Below are 17,324 nucleotides of genomic sequence, written 5' to 3'. Positions count from 1 at the left end.
TATAGGAAATGTTATAATGAGGAAGTGCCCTCTTTCTACTAATAGAAGTTATCCCCTTCCAGTCTTAGAAAATGGCCTTGAGCACTGAGAGGTTAAATGACCCAAGGGCCATATAGGGGAAGGATCTGAACCCAGGTCCTCCTACCTCCAGGACTATGCCATACTTATATGTATAGGCAAAATAAATGCAAAGTGATTGAGGGACCTTGTGAGGAACCCAAAGGCTATTTAGCGATGAGTCTTCTGGTAAGGAATTTAATGAAATGGAGGTAGAGTAGTGCATTCATTATTTCACAAGTGGCAAAATGGGAGATGGAAAATTTTGTATAAGAAACAAGGTCAGTTTGGCTAGATCATAGATTACATACTGGAAGGAAACGGTGTGTGTAAGTTACCATGTTTTGCTTGGGTATTACAGGATATACTATTTGGTACATTTGTAAGTAACATGGTAACTCATTTCATGAAAGGTAGTTAACAGATGGAATGTCGGCAGAAAAAGGAAGGAATGAAGATAATGACCATAATTTTAAAATTAGAATAAAGTAAGAACATGGATTCAGTGCATCTAAGACCTGATGGTCCAAACTGAATGTATTGTATTCTTGTCACTGTAAAGACAAGAACAATCCTGATGTCTTTTACAAAATGTCCCTACTAAAATGGGAACAAAGCAGAAGAAACAGTAGATTTTTGAAGTTTACATTCTAGAAGTTACCAGATGTCCTCCATGATATACTGAATAATTAGCTAGAGGGGTCACATAATTCAGCTGTTATGGATAACTGGGGATCATACTATTATCTTTGTAAACTAGTCAAATAAATGGAAAATAAGCTCATGTAAATACTCTCAAATGTAGCCGATATATTGGATATTCTTATCTAATTATCCTTCTATCATAAGAGAAAGTTCATTTTGGGTAAAAGAGGATTTCCCTAGAAGTTACTTACTTTACAGTGACCTTCATTAGCCATTGTATAAGCCCAAATGTGTATAAAATAAGCCAGCCTATACCTGATTCCCTTATAGGAGAAAACAAGTCATATGAATAGGTTTAGAAGAAATGGGATCTGAATGTGTGGAGAGAATCCTCTTATCATTAAGATGACAGATCCAAAAAAAAAAAAAAAGATCACAGATCCATTGAAATAATTTTCCACTTCACCAAATTCCTTTTCCCAAATTGAGTCTGTATTTTACTGGTTTGTTTGTTTGTTTTGTGGGGCAATGAGGGTTAAGTGACTTGCCTAGGGTCATACAGCTAGTAAGTGTCAAGTGTTTGAAGCCGGATTTCAACTCAGGTCCTCCTGAATCCAAGGCCGGTGTTTTATCCACTGCACCACCTAGCTGCCCCCATTTATTTTATTTTATTTCATTCATTCATTCCAAATTGAATTTCTAGACAGATTTCTGTCATAATTTCTGACTCATTTCAAACCTTCTGGTGTATTATTTTCACTTTATGAAATCTTTTATGGAATCTTTTCACTAGTGAATCATCAGCAGGGTTGTGAATCTTTTAAAAATGCATTTTGGGGGCAGCTAGGTGGCGCAGTGGATAGAGCACCAGCCCTGGAGTCAGGAGTACCTGAGTTCAAATCTGGCCTCAGACACTTAACACTTACTAGTTGTGTGACCCTGGGCAAGTCACTTAACCCCAATTGCCTCACTAAAACAAAAAAAAAAGGCATTTCTTTTTTTCAAAGATAGAACACAATACTAACTCCTACAGAATCCCAACAGATGTGTTGCTTAAATGTACACATGCATGTTTAACATTATTCTTTCTTCACAAGATTGAACATTTGTAGCTTTTAGATACATACATTGCATTTCTTCTGAAGTATTTTCATCTCAATTTAATTGCAAATTTCTAAACATACTTTGAGTATAATTAATATGTATATGTTTTCATTTTCTTTTTTTATGTTTATAGGTAGTTGAACTGAAGCCAGGTGGAAAGGATATTCCTGTCACCAGTGCTAACCGAATTGCATATATCCATCTGGTAGCAGACTATAGACTAAACAAGCAAATCCGACAGCATTGTCTAGCCTTCAGACAAGGTCTGGCCAATGTTGTGAATCTTGAATGGCTCAGAATGTTTGACCAGCAAGAAATCCAGGTATCATACTTGTTGACTCTAAGAAAAAGAGATTGCTTCACTGTGATAGAAGAAGTTTCTTATTTCCACCCTAAACTTGAAATTTTAAACTTGGCATTTCAGGTGTTAATTTCTGGTGCCCAAGTGCCCATCAGTTTAGAGGACCTCAAATCCTTCACAAACTATTCAGGTATGTTACTAGTCTGTCATAAATAGCTTTCATTTATAGTTTAGTTCTTTTCTTTCAGAAGAACTCGCAAGTGTTCCATAACATCTTTATGTTGAAAAATGATCAATAGTATCTTTAGTAAACTCAAAAAGAAAATTTTGGTCTATAAATAAGAAAGTTCAGAGAACAATTATTATTATACATAATTAGAAAATGGACTACTCTAATTAGTCAAGACATTCCAGCTCACTATAAATTGCCAATTTTCAGGTCATCAGAATAGAGTGAAATATAAAATATTAAGAATTATACTGAAATAACTTGAATTTTTCCTTTTTTGAATTAGAAGGTGCTTTGGGATATTTTAAGTCCCTTAAGGTGGTGATCATTATGAATCATCCATTATCAATGTACCATATGTTTACATAAATATGAGTTCATAGATTATTCACATACACGTATCTTTTCTCCAAAACCAGATTTTAAATTTCATGACAATAAGAACCACGTCCTCTTAAAAATTTAATTTTATTGTTTCTTTCAATTAAGAAACATTTGTTTTCTCTCTCTCACCCCTCTGTAATTGAAGAAAAAAAGAAAGACAAAGAAAATCCTAATAACAAATCGAGTTAATCAAGCAAAGTAAATTACTGTATTGGCCATTTTCGAAAATGTATGTAATATATGTCTTATTCAGCATTTTTTTTAAAAGTACTTTACAACAGTGACTCAATACTTATGCTGTTCTATAAGTGAACTTTAAGCAGTCAGATCTCAGTGTCTTCTGTAAAGGCAAACAGTGACAGGTTGCAAGGCAACAGTCTCCAATATCAAATCATAATTTTTTAAAATGCACTTTCTTAATACCAAGAAATTTTCTTCTTGTCTGCATATCTTTATGTATAATGAGAGAGTTTATTATACCTTTTGAGGATCCTAGCTATTCCAGTAAATAGGTTTTAATATATCATCATTTTCAGTTAGGTGCCAATTAAGACACTTGAGATTTTTCTTTATTGATATTATTCCTGAACACATTAACAATAAAGGAATGATATAGAGCAGTTATTTTAGTTTTAATAACCACTTATCTTGATTAAGAACCATAAACAACATCATGCTATATTCTCACATAGGGTCTAATCAGTTTCTGGGGTAGGTTGTTAGCCCTGTTTTTAACATCACCAACAGCTATCAGCAGTCTCCTGATAGAATTAATTTGGACTCAGAAACCATTGACATGAGGAATTATTTTGAGTTAAGTGTGGTAAAGTATTCTTTAAGTGACTTAGATATATGCACTTTGTGGGGGGAAAAAACACTTTTCATTCCAATCATACGAATGTCAAACATTTGGGTTTTGCATACAGTTGTCACCCTTAGTTATTATTTATCATGGGCTATGAGGTACAAGAGATATAATCTAGTTACATATATAGTTTTTTAAGGTAAATTTTTCAAAACATCTATTACTGACATCCATTTCATTAGAGATATCTCTTTTCTACCTGTGCAGATTGGGGTGCTTAGATCACAGTTACATACAACAATGTCTTCTTTTCTTCTTACCCTTGTTCCCTCTTCATTTTTCCCCTTCTCCCTTGTGTTAGATTCCTACTTTGTATCTCAATGGCCAAAAAAAGGGGTGTTCTTTCAAAATCGGCTTGTATTCTTCTGAAACAAGGATGGAGAGTGAACCTCAAGTATGGCCATAAAATAGTCATCCTGTAGTCTTTAGTGGCTTTTTAAAAAAGTATTTAAAAGCCCTCTAACAATACATTTACTTTTTCTTTTTTAGTGAGGCAATTGGGGTTAAGTGACTTGCCCAGGGTCACACAGCTAGTAAGTGTTAAGTGTCTGAGGCCGGATTTGAACCCAGGTACTCCTGACTCCAGGGCCAGTGCTCTATCCACTGCGCCACCTAGCTGCCCCCAGTACATTTACTTTTGATAAAATATTCTTCATTTTTTTCACAGGTGGCTATTCTGCAGATCATCCTGTAATTAAAATCTTTTGGAAAGTTGTGGAAAGTTTCACTGATGAAGAAAAGCGCAAACTGCTCAAGTTTGTAACAAGTTGCTCTCGCCCACCTCTTTTGGGGTTTAAGGTAAACTTGACTTTTTAAGCATTCGTTGTCATTGAGAAAGGTAAAGGAGTATGAATAATATGATTCTAGTTGGCAAAGAATTATGAACTATTTAATATCAAAGAGAAAATATTTTAAAATTATTTTTATTTGGGGAAAAAAGTTGTCTCTTTTTTTCTTTTTTTTGCGGGGCAATGAGGGCTAAGTGACTTGCCCAGGTCACACAGCTAGTAAGTGTCAAGTGTCTGAGGCCAAATTTGAACTCAAGTCCTCCTGAATCCAGGGCCTGTGCTTTATCCACTGTGCCACCTAGCTACCACAAAAGTCATCATTCTTTTCTTTGGTTTCTAAAAGTTTGAATTACCAAAAATATTCTTTTTAAATGATTACAGATTGTTTTTCAGAAATTATTTTTGTTGGGGCAATTTCAATATGAGATAAACATATATACGTACATACGTACAAAATGTATTATTTGTGTTGATGTTTATAAATTATGAAACCCAGGGTAACTTGAGACAGTAGTAGAGACCACTACTTAAATTTAAATAGTAGTCACTGAAATTCAAAGAGACTTCTATATGATGCAGTAAGTAGGTAGTTGAAGTAAAAAATGCATACAGTAGGAGGATAACCTTCTTTTTGAGTTTGGATTGGCTTGGTTTGGGTGTTAAGTTTTTTTTTTTTTTATGTTATTGTTGGGTGTTTTTTGTTTTTGGGGGTTTTTTTTGTGGGGCAATGGGGGTTAAGTGACTTGCCCAGAGTCACACAGCTAGTAAGTGTCTGAGGCCGGATTTGAACTCAGGTACTCCTGAATCCAGGGCCGGTGCTTTATCCACTGCGCCACCTAGCTGCCCCCGGATGTTTTGTTTTTATGTCTAGCATCTTCTCATGTGGCAGTTGTATTTTACAACCACAATATCTCTGAGTAAATTCTTCCATTTTAAGCTGTGTATTAGATACATAGTGATGTGCTGAAGCGATATGTTTATTCTTTGTAGTTTAGATTGTTTACTTCTTAAATCTTTATTGCACCCTAAACTATATTTATAAGTAAAATTTTAAATATTGGTATATTATATTTGCCTTTTATGAAGGATATTAGTATATGATTTCCAGTGTTGTTTATTATATTAGCATACATGGGCCTCTTTATTTTGCCATCCCTAAAAAGTGACCTCATGCAAATTTTCTTGCTATCTTTTGTCTTTAAAATAATCTAGTAAATAAATATTGACTAATTTCAAATTTATTTCATTCACATACATTATATATATCCATATATGATATATATGTGTGTGTGTACATTTTAAAAGAATAATAAGGCAAGGTGTTAACACTTAAATAGAGGCTACAGTCTAATCGTGTATTAATAGATTAAATAATCATCGGTTACCAGATGTCCTCATAGAGAATATGTGGATAGACATTCATTTTCAAATAACCTTTGTTTAAGGAGCTCTGTTGAGTTCTTACGTTCCAGTATTGCCAAATGAAATTCTTGATCTTTCCCATTCTTGACCTTTTACACAGTCCAACAGTTTTAGGTCGTGAAACTATAGCAGAAAGGTGGTTGGTAATTTGTGTTTCTCTGGATAAATATAAGCCTGTAAACCAGTTTCATTTCATTGGTATCATTACTAAGTGAAAGATTATTAGCATCAGACTACAAAGTGGTTGAATTATCAACTAGTTGGGGTATAGACATGATTTTCTTTCTCTTATTAGATAAGTAATCCAAGCCAAATAGGGATGTTTACCATTTCAAATATTGCATATAGTCAAATAAAAGATAACATGCAGAAAAATTTATTCAGTTATACAGACAAGCATTTTCACTTTTTTTGTTGTTGAGTCTATTACCATTGCTTTGGAATTATGAGAATTCTCAGGCTAAGAATATGGCTCAGAACCTGGGCAGGGCTCTTTAAGCTTTACCTTTTTCATATGTAAAATGAGGGATTAGACTATAAATTAATCAGTAAACATTTATTCAGCATGTCCCATATGCTGGGCACCATGCTAAGCACTGGGGATACCAAAGGAGATAGAAGACAGTCTAATGGGAGAAACAACAAGCAAACAAATAATGTATAAATAAACTATATATAGGATAAATAAGAAATAATTAAGAGAGGGAAAGCACTGGAATTAAGAGGGGTTGGGGAAGACTTCCTGTAGAAGGTAGGATTTTAGTTGGGACTTAAAGGAAATCAGCAATTTTAGTGGTCAGAGTAGAGGAGGAAGAGCATTCCAGACATGGGGGACAGCCAAGGAGAATGCCCAGTCAAGAAATAGAACATCTTGGGGGCAGCTAGATGGTGCAGTGGATAAAGCACTGGCCTTGGATTCAGAAGGACCTGAGTTCAAATCCGGCCTCAGACACTTGACACTCACTAGCTGTGTGACCCTGGGCAAGTCACTTAACCCTCATTGCCCCACAAAAAAGAAATAAACAATTAAAAAAAGAAAAGGAACATCTTTTTGTGGAACAGCCAGGAGACCAGTGTCACTGGTTTGAAAAGTATGTGTCAGGGAGTAAGTATAAGAAGACTGGCAGCATGGGGGTAGGGAGCATTTATTTCTTTGGTTGTTTTGGTTGTTCAGCATCAAAAATATTTATTTCACTACTAAAGTGATTCAGGTCAGTAATTTACACAGAATATCATAGGCCTTTCCAGGTTAGGCTTCCTTTTACCTAATTTGCTTCTCTTTCTTGGATCTAGAGTAAATCAGAAGCATCAAAGAGGACAGAAGGAAGAGGGGAAATGGGGGAAAGAAGAAAGAACTGACTTTGACAAAGATAGGATTGTGTGGAAAATGAGGAGCCTGATAGAGTATCTCAGAGTCCAAAATGGAATATGAGACTGTAATGTAGCCTGAGAAGGCTAAATAAAGAACACCAGGTGCCCAGCACTGTCTTCCATCTCTCCCAAGTCAGAAGACCATGTGTACTATATCCCTGGCATGTTTGTATGAGATGATGAAGTAATTAAGCTCTTTTTGTAACACAGCAAAGTATTATCCACACATGAGTCAAAACATCTGGCTTAAGGGGCGAGGTCCACAAGTCTAGTTTAGTTTACCAAGGGCCTTTCCTACAATAAGCACTTTGACTAGCTTGTCCATAGGTAGGTAGGTATTCAAATCATGGGAATAAAAATAGTTTTGATTTCCAGGTTCAACGAGATTCTCTGGCCCCAAGATGCCTTCAGAACTACTTTTCTTAGGGTTCAGACCATTCTCTGTCATTTCCTCCAAGACTGAGCTGATCATAAGAAATGATACTGCAGGGTATTGGATTCCTTGTTGTCCTGCAGCCTCCTCTTCCAGCTCAGTACTCAAATTGTTGAGCCCGTAGATTTTTAACATCCCAGCCTCCCCAGTGAGGAGAGGACAGTGGGAAAGATGACAACAATACTGTTATCCAGTTTCAGAACATACGATTTCCATCAGTGAGAATCTATCTTTCTCAGATACCATAATAAACATTTTGTATGTGGAAAAAGCCCAAGGTAGATGTCTGTTTTGTTTTTACCTTGTCATAAGCAGTTTTTTGATTTGTCCAAACCTGACCTTCTTATAAGCAGTGCACTGTGAAAGAGAGTAACGTACTTAGGTCCTGTACCAAGGCACCTTTGACTTGCTGGCAATGTTTAGATCTAAAAATACTTGTTTCTTATCTGTAGTACAAACTTAGTCATTGATATTTTCAAATTTTGAGACCAGCTCTGCACTTCCCAGACCTGACCATTATTCTTCTAAAGGACAAATGATGGAGAAATTATACTGTCTTTTTGACAGGGAAACCTCTGAGCAATCATTTGTGTGTGTGTCTTTGAATTATTCAGAAAATCTTTAATCCAGAATAACTCTTCTCATGTTAAATAAGGTTTTATGCTTTCAACAGTCTTTACATTTTGTTTTTTTACAGTTGTAAAATAACTTCTAATGGGTTAAATATGAAAATTGATTAATAGCTTTAAATATAAAAAGTTTATAATGATCTTAGACACTAAAGCTTGTTTTAAAAATGACTGTATTAAAACTTAAACTTTCTGATTTTTAACCCAGTACACTTAGAAAAGAACTATCTTTGTTAGAATTAGTTCAGGTTTATTTAAGAAAAAAGGATATAAAAAAAAAGATCTTTCAGTTCCAAGACTATAAATAGAACAAGCAAAGGAGTATCATTTGAAAGTTATGAGAACCTTTAGTGCCATATTATTGGAGAAGAATAACATTTGCTAAAGCTAATTAAAGTTTAATAAGTTTAATAAATGTGATTGTTAGAGACCAAAAAAAAATCATTAAAGTGCTGTAGAAAATTGTTAAGTTACTATCAGGTCACATAATAAATTGATGATGATTCTCACTTTGAACCATTGCAAATTCCCGTTCTGCTGTGTTTAATTATGCAAGAAATGGTGCCCTTGACTTAGCATTTCAATGTAGAACTTCATTTTTAACACTTTTAAGGCTCAAAGTAGAAATTTCCATTAGCATTGTGAAAGGAACAGTAAAAATGCAGCATTTAACTGTGAATTATATTTCAAGCTTTCCTCTTACACAATAACTTAACTAGTGCTGACTGACCTTCTGCCTTCAGGGTTTTTTTATTTTTACACTAAAGGCTACATGGCCTTTAAAAAATAGATTGTTTAATTTCAAGAATCAAATTCTCTCCTCTTAGCGTTGTGGTTTTTTGAGAACATTAATGTTCTTCTGTTGGTGAATGTTGACAAAAAGCTTTAGTAATATTCCTTCTGTGCCGTGCCCTCTTGCCTCCTTTTCCGGTTTTATTTTCATGTGAAACATGCATATATTTTATTCCTTTCTGGCTCCTTTTAAGAATTATACAGGGGGGCAGCTAGGTGGTGCAGTGGATAGAGCATCGACCCTGGAGTCAGGAGTACCTGAGTTCAAATCCGGCCTCAGACACTTAACACTTACTAGCTGTGTGACCCTGGGCAAGTCACTTAATCCCAGTTGCCTCACTTAAAAAAAAATATATACAGGGACAGGGGCAGCTAGGTGACACAGTGGATAGAGCACCGGCCCTGAATTCAGGAGGACCTGAGTTCACATCCAGCCTCAGACACTTGACACTTACTAACTGTGTGACCCTGGGCAAGTCACTTAACCCTCTTCCCCACCCCACCCCCCAGGGGGAAAGGGGCGAATGTTAAAAATTATTTTTACATATAATTGGAGGAAAATAAAATACTAAAAAGAAATTTTTAAAGAAGAAATCAAAGCTATCAATAGTCACATAAAACAGTCCTCTAAATCAGGGCTTCTTAAACTTTTCCCACTCTACCTCTTTTCACCCAAGAAATTTTTACCATTGCCAAATTTTTCTCAACCCCCACATTGTTACATGACCCTATTTGGGGTCACAACCCAGAGTTTAAGAAGCTAGGCTCTAAATCACTACTGACTAGATAAATATAAATAAAAACAACTCTGTGGTACTACCTCACATTTATCAGGTTGGCTAACATGAAAAAAAAAGGAATACGGCAAATATAGCTGGAGAGGATATGGGAAAATAGGACATTAATGTGCTGTTGGTACCATTCTGGAGAACGATTTGGAACTATGCCCAAAGAACTGTAAAATTGTGCATACCCTTTGACAGCAATAGGTCTGTATCCCAAAGAAATCAAAGAAAAGGAAAAAGGACTTATTCATATAGGAATATTTATCAGCAGCTCTTTTTATGATGACAAAGAGCTGGAAATTGATACCATCAGTTGGGCAATAACTGAACAGGCTATGGTATATGATCATGATGGAGCGCTGTATGAAAAGATGAGCAGGATCATTTCAGAAAAACTTGAAAAACTTATATGAACACATGCACAGTGAAGTGATTAGAACTAGAACAACATTGTATGTAGTAACAGCAGTACTTCAAGAATGATCAGTTGTGAAAGACTTCATTTCTCTGATCAAGACAGTTCTAAAGGACCCATGATGAAAAATGCTGTCTAGCTCCAAAGAGAGAATGAATGAACTCAGAATACATTTTGAATCACTTATTTTTACTTTATTTTTCTTGGGGAGGTTTTTTTGGTCTGTTTCCTTTTGCAATGTGGCTAATGTAGAAATACATTTTGCATGACTTCACACATATAATCAGTATCAAATTGCTTGTCTCTTCAAGGAAGGTGTGAGAACATAATTATTAATAATGTTTTTTGAGCGGAGACCCTTTGTCTCCTTCTTTCCCCCTCCACTGGACTAGTTCAGTGAACTGATGAGATTAAGCCCCACCTATCTGGCCTTTGACTCTGCCCCTCAGGGGGTCTCTCCCCTTAGATCCTGATGTCATTACCATACAGCTCATTTTAATATGGACCACCCTCAAGTTCATGTCAACCAATGGAGTTGAATGACATTAACCAATTAGTTTTAATCAATGTGTAGTGACATGTCTCTATCAAAAGAAGATAAAAGGAACACACTAGACTCCTGGCCCATGCTATCTTAGAACACATTCTGGATCTGGACCCGCTATGAGTTGGTGAGCACTCCCCTCTGAGGACAGGGTAGGCTGTTAGGACATGTGTTCTCTCTCTTAGAAATAAGGTGCTGAAGGGTTTTCAGCTCGTGTTAACTGCCATGCGCTCAATACTCTTCTAATATTTAATATACCTTAATAATAAATGCTTTACTGCCTAAATGGGTACAATAGCCATTAATTTATAGGTAGTAATATTTTAGAAAATATTTTAGAAAACCCAACCTAGACCCCAGTAATTTAGCTAAAAACATTTGGCAACCCAATAATTTAAATAAAACAAAGGGCAGGGAATAGGAAGGAGGAAGAGAAATTGGAGATCAAAATATTTTAAAATGATCATTAAAAAATTTACTCGTAATTGAGTAACATTTAACAAAATAAATTAAAAAAAGAAAGTACATACACACATTGGTTATTGTTTTATTTGGAGCCAGGGCTCCAGCATGCATTTAACAATTCCTAACACCTGATAAATAGAGTTTCTGTCGCAAAAGCCTAAGTAGTGTAATGAAAGACAAACAGGTAGTTGACTGACTGTATCAATACCTTTCTAGTAATAGGAAAGTAGGAGTAGGAAAAGCAGATATAAGGAACTTAGAGCAATTTATTGTCCCATTAATTCAGTATCCTTAAATGAATGGTATAGATATCATTTCCATCAACTTATTACAGCAATTTCTGCTGAATGTTGGTTTGTTCAGTTCTTTCTAGTAGCTTTGATATATTGTGAACAAAGTCCAGTCCTACCAGAGGACTTTAGTTTACAAATTGTAATAGGGATAAAGGAAAAAAGATCATTGCTATTTTCTTCCACTTAAATGCTTCCAGCAAGAGAAAAACTTCTGAAGAAAGAAAGGAAAATGAGTAACATATAGCTTCACATTTCTCCACAGCAGGGAATATAGCAGGGCCAATCTTCCATGTAAAAGGACTGTGTAGCTGTCTATATATTCCTTATAGGATGCTGAGAGAAGTGCCTGCCCTGGCCTAAAATATTTCTTCTACAAACTTGCCATGGTGCCTGAAATTCTAGATTGATTGTCTCAGATTAAAGCTGTCTGTCTTCAGGAGGTCTCTGATAAAATGCAAATGCCATTATCACCACTAATACATAGTATTAGTTGACATGATAACTAGTATGGGCCCAGGGTATGGAGAGTGAATGAATAATAGAACTGTAAGGATAACTTTAACTAACCAGCCCAATGGAAAGTCTACTGGAATGCAGCTTTAGGAAACCTGGGTTCTAGCCCTGACTTTGTCACTGACTTTACTTATGAACTTGGACAAATCACTCAATCTATTACAATGTCTTGGTTTCTTCACTAGACAAAAAATAGTGATAGTCTCTGAAAGCCCAAGAGATCAAATGACTTTTATTCTGTAGGAAATGGTTTGTTTGAAAATATTTTAAAGTTATTGACATGTTCCAATTGGTTTTGAGCAGATGATCCTCTTGTTACTGGTGGTATAGCAGGTTAGATTTGAAGTTGAATTTTTAAATTTATCTTATCTCTTAACACTTAATTTTGGAAGAGACTTTCTCGTGATAGTAAGTTTTAGTCATGGTAATAATGGATCATCACCCTCTTGCCACCAGTGTGAAAAAATAGGCCCTGTTTTTATCTTAAACAACACTTGCTGTGATCAAAACAAAATTCATTTGTTTCATGCAGCTTTTTTCCAAAACAAGACACAACATTTTTTTTCACATTCCATTTGATTGAAGACTTTCAGGAAATAAATAGATAGGCTCTGCCTTCAAGAAGAATCTCTGCAAACATCCAGTGCCTTGCTCCCCACACTTTGTCTTTTGCTTTTTGGAAAGATTTAACATTATATCCTCATCTATATTCCAGCAGGGCCAAGGAAATAGGCAGAAGATGGAAAGTTAAATTGTTGGCTGACAGTAGAAAAATGCAATATGACTTATTTTTAGGGACCTTTGAGATTCCTTTCGTTGTATTCACTTCAGTGTCAGATAGCTTTCATTCCTGATGTGGAGCCCAGCCTCATTTTAAGAACATACTGTTATGAAAGTATGCTAGGGTATAGCAACAATAGCAGCAATAAGCTGAGTATAGTAGCAAGAAAAGGTTTACTTTAAGATATTTGTTTTTAATTGCATTTACACTTAGACGTTCTTTTCCAAATTTTAAATGAATATAGCCCTCTTTTTGTTTTTTCCTATTTTTCAGAGGGGCCACTGAAACTGGCATTTAAGAAGTATGAAAAATTCAAAGAAGTAGGGAAAGATATAATGGATTAATGTAGATTAAAAAAAAACAGTTCCCCCCCAAAATGAACACACTGACTATAAGCAGGCAAATTAAACAGTAGGAATAGTGACTGGACCTATGATTTCATTGTTATGGGGAATTCCCAGACAGAGAAAAGTTCCTATGACAGTGCAGAGTAGCATCTTCTGCCACTTAGAGGATTTAGAGATTACCTAGAGTACTGTGAGGTTATCTAGAGATTTGCCTGGCCACTATTTGTCAGAGGCCGGAAGGGAACATGGAAGTAAACAGGATGTTTTTATTGCTTTGTTAAAGTTGAGTATAAACTTTTATTGAACATAAATCATGAAAATTATGGCATTATGCATGTTAATTTTTGTTTATTAGAACTTTTTTTTGTTTGTTTTGTTTTGGTGAGGCAATTTGGGTTAAGTGACTTGCCCAGGGTCACACAGCTAGTAAGTGTCAAGTGTCTGAGGCCAGATTTGAACTGAGGTACTCCTGAATCCAGGTCCGGTGCTTTATCCACTGCGCCACCTAGCTGCCCCCTGGTTTCCATATCCTTTTATCCTTATTGTGTCCTTGTGTACAGGGTCAAGTACATGATGTTCCTTATAAATAATGTAATAAAGATGCCAAGAGAGATGATGTTAATAATGATATCTCACATTTTTCTAATGTTTGATGGTTTAAGCACTTTGCTCTCAATAACCCTGTGAGGTAAGTAGTAATGCACCCATTTTATAGTTGAGGAGACAAAGACACTGCAAGGTTAAATGCTCATCATGATCAGTGGTGGAGCCAGGATTCAAACTCACAGCTGCTGTGTGCTTCATTTTTCACTATATTGTGTTGCCTCTTAAGATGGTTCTTAGCGTGCTATGGGGAAGAAAAGATTCTTTGCAAAATGTGAGTGCAGTGTTCTGTAATGTCTATTTGGGCAAATGATTTATGCAAGCTTTCTTTGTTAACCTTTAATGGTTATAATTTTCAAATAAATTTTTAAAACAACAAACAATCTTTCCCACTTAATGTATTTTTTCAGGAGCTGTATCCTGCATTTTGTATTCACAATGGGGGCTCTGACCTAGACCGACTTCCCACTGCCAGTACCTGCATGAACCTCCTGAAGCTACCTGAGTTTTATGATGAGAACCTTCTCCGTAGTAAGCTCCTTTACGCCATCGAATGTGCTGCTGGATTTGAGCTAAGCTGAGTTGTGCTGAGGCCAAATTCAGTGTTCTACAGAGAGAAACTACACAGTGCCTCCACCATAAGCAGCGCCCCCACCAAGCCAACCAAGGCATCTCAGGCTAGGTTTCTGCAGCTCTTCTTTCTTACCAGATGTCCTCCTAGGTTTATTTTTTAAAACACACATGATTTTATTAAGTAACTCACTTATTTACATGGACACCGTTTTCCAGTGACTCAAAATAACCAATGCTGTGTGCAGTGTGGCTGGGTTAGTGTTTGCCAAGAAGAGCACATTTTAAGAACAGTGGCAAACTCAGTGTATACAGTGAATTAACCAAAGATGAAGCTTTCGCTCTGTGCTGTTCGAATAAAGATAACTTTATGAGCTAGCAATAAAGTTATAAGATGCAGCACGTTGCTTAATGGGATATATCTAGGCAAATGTCATCTTGAAGATGTATGCAGACATCCTGGACCTGGAAGATTAAAAATGCTTACCATTAAGTCCCCTTATTGCTTCTCATGTGGTTGAATTGTTTACAATCCTTAGTTGTTGCAACTAAAACTTAATGCATCTCTTTTCTGCTGCCTTCTCCTGAAATGGTAAGCTTGAAAAATATGTAACATTGGTAATATTTTATTTGTGCTTTTGAAACCATTTTCCAGAAATGGGATTAGCATGCTTATTTTATGTACTACATTGGGCTGCATCATGATGAGTTGGACATTATATTCAATAGATGTGAAGTCTACCTGCTTCTTTGTTCTGTTTCTCCCCCTTCACCTACCCTTCATGCCTGTACAGATTTCTTTTGGTATGTATTGTATCCCCATGACATACACACTACCTGCAATAGTAATGACTTTGAAAGAAAATACATTGTAACATCTATTAAAAATCATTTGAACTGAAGTAACAGGCTTTATCTTTTGTATCTGTGGCCTGCTGTGATCATATTCCTTCTCTAACTTTGCTCCCTTCAATTGTCACTTCTGGACTGTAGAAACCAACTTCTTAGTTGTTATTTTTGTGGCTTAGCAGCTTCTGCTTTCAGCTGCTGAGTTGAGTGCTGCTGTTTAGACAAAAAGGTGGGAGGGAACACGTTGCTGAATATGATTTAATTACCAGGGAAGCATCTTCCTTTGACATAGGAAAGAAGCTATTCTCTAATAATAAGGCACTTTATGGGTTCGAGATTTGTATTCATATCTAATTTAGCTGATTAAAACCAGTAAACAACTCAGAGCATCCATTGTGAAAACAAAGTGCATCTTCTCTAAGATTAGATAGGGGAGGGGGGTGGGTAATCACCAGAATTTATAATCAGTTTCTTGGTCATCTCTTATGCTGAAAATATTTTACTGTCACTGGAGTTTCTGTTGGATGTCATATTTAATTGACAGTAACCAGCAATATACTTATAAATGTGGGAAGACTAAATGATGCTTATAAGATCTTTACCAGTATCAATATAAATTGTATAATTTCTTAATTTGGGTAATAAATGAAGTGTTCAAATGCTATTTGTAGTCTTGGTATACAGAAATAAAATAATTGTTTTTCTTTTTCTTTTGCTTTAGACTGCTTTATTTATGTTGAATGTTGCATACTCTACATATTCTTTACTTGTAAATTGGTTTCATATATCCTTTATCAATATTGAAATTTCAATATTTAGGATGGAAGAGAAATCAATGGTTGCTGTTATTAGCTTTCTTTTATCCTAATCTGAGCCTGCTTATTTGATCTCCTTATTCTTTAAGTATTTTAAAGTTATTTTGGGATTAAGTTTATTTCCTTTTTTTAATTTATTATTTTATAAGTTCTGATGAAAATTAAATATTTGTATTAAATGCTCACATCTCCCAAGTTGTATCAACCATGCTCCAGGCTAATGTGGTTGGTTGTGTATAAATACACTAATCCAGATTCTCTTACAAGCACCTCTCTCTCACCACCAGTTAATACAGTCTTCATAATATAGATTCACATGTGGGTAAAATTTTTCCCTAAAACCTAATACCATAATGGAATATGAAACCGTGACCTAGTAAAATAAAGGTAGCACCATATTCTTCCCAGGTCTATGTTGGGTTTTGTGCAAAGTCATGGAAAATGTATTTGGAATATACCTAATTGTTGGTCCATTATCTTTTTATAGTATAGGATTTCTATTGCACAGGGAAAGTTGTCCCCTCAATGATAGGGCTTCTCCTACTTTCAGGAACAACGTCATGCTTTTATCAGTTTGGGTTTTTTTTGTTTATAAGACTCGTTGAGGAAAAATCATTAGAATCATCGATCACCATCACTGCTTTTTTTGGTATTCTCCTATCTATCTGTATTGTACTGATAATTGTGTGACTGAAGCCAAAGGCATTGTAATAGAAGTAGTTGTTTTAGATTTGTCTATTGAAGACTTCCCCTTGGCCCTGTAATGTATTGCCCCTTATAAAATGCTTAAATTAACCTTTGTCCAGGCAAATGGACTTGTTATTGTTCTTCAAACAAAACATTCCATCTTCTGTTTCTGTACTCTTTGAGATTGTATTTGAGAGTATTCCACACTTGCAATTCACTCCCTCTTCAAAGTTCAGCTTAGGTGCAACCAAGACCTTTCCTAATTTCCTCTCTCCCCCAGGTGTGAATGCCTGCTCACCTCACCTGCTAAAGTACCTCAAATTTACTTATTTAGGACTTTGATTTTGGGTTTTGTGTCCCTAATACCTAGAACACAGTAGGTGCTTAATACTTGTTTATCCTAATAGTAAAAGAAATTAACCATTTGTTATAATTTGCCAACATATACTGTTAGCAATTTTCATTTATTGTACCTTTTTCATAAAAGAGGAAACTGAGGCTTAAAGAGGTTACGTGACTTGCCCATAGTTATATAGGTTGTTGCTCAGTTGTTTTTCAATTGTCTCTAAACATAGTGACCCCATTTGGGATTTTCTTGGCAGAGATGCTAGAGTGGTTTGCCATTTCCAACTCATTT

General features: G+C 35.6%; 1 protein-coding gene across 3 annotated transcripts in view; it reads left to right on the top strand.

Moving 5' to 3' along the window:
- UBE3C (ubiquitin protein ligase E3C) overlaps positions 1-15,238 on the top strand; it is a 172,506-nt gene extending 157,268 nt beyond the window's left edge. For all 3 annotated transcript variants that reach the window (XM_043967090.1, XM_043967093.1, XM_043967091.1), the window contains exons 20-23: positions 1,940-2,128; positions 2,231-2,297; positions 4,253-4,383; positions 14,177-15,238. In XM_043967090.1, coding sequence (XP_043823025.1) covers positions 1,940-2,128; positions 2,231-2,297; positions 4,253-4,383; positions 14,177-14,347 — 558 coding nt within the window. In that variant the 3' untranslated portion in view covers positions 14,348-15,238. The remainder of the gene's footprint in view (positions 1-1,939; positions 2,129-2,230; positions 2,298-4,252; positions 4,384-14,176) is intronic.
- The last annotated feature ends 2,086 nt before the right edge of the window (positions 15,239-17,324 follow it).

Source organism: Dromiciops gliroides, chromosome 5 (assembly GCF_019393635.1).
Source record: "Dromiciops gliroides isolate mDroGli1 chromosome 5, mDroGli1.pri, whole genome shotgun sequence".
Lineage (NCBI taxonomy): Eukaryota > Metazoa > Chordata > Mammalia > Microbiotheria > Microbiotheriidae > Dromiciops > Dromiciops gliroides.
Note: the sequence above shows the minus strand (reverse complement) of the source record. Positions and strands in the feature narration are given on the sequence as shown.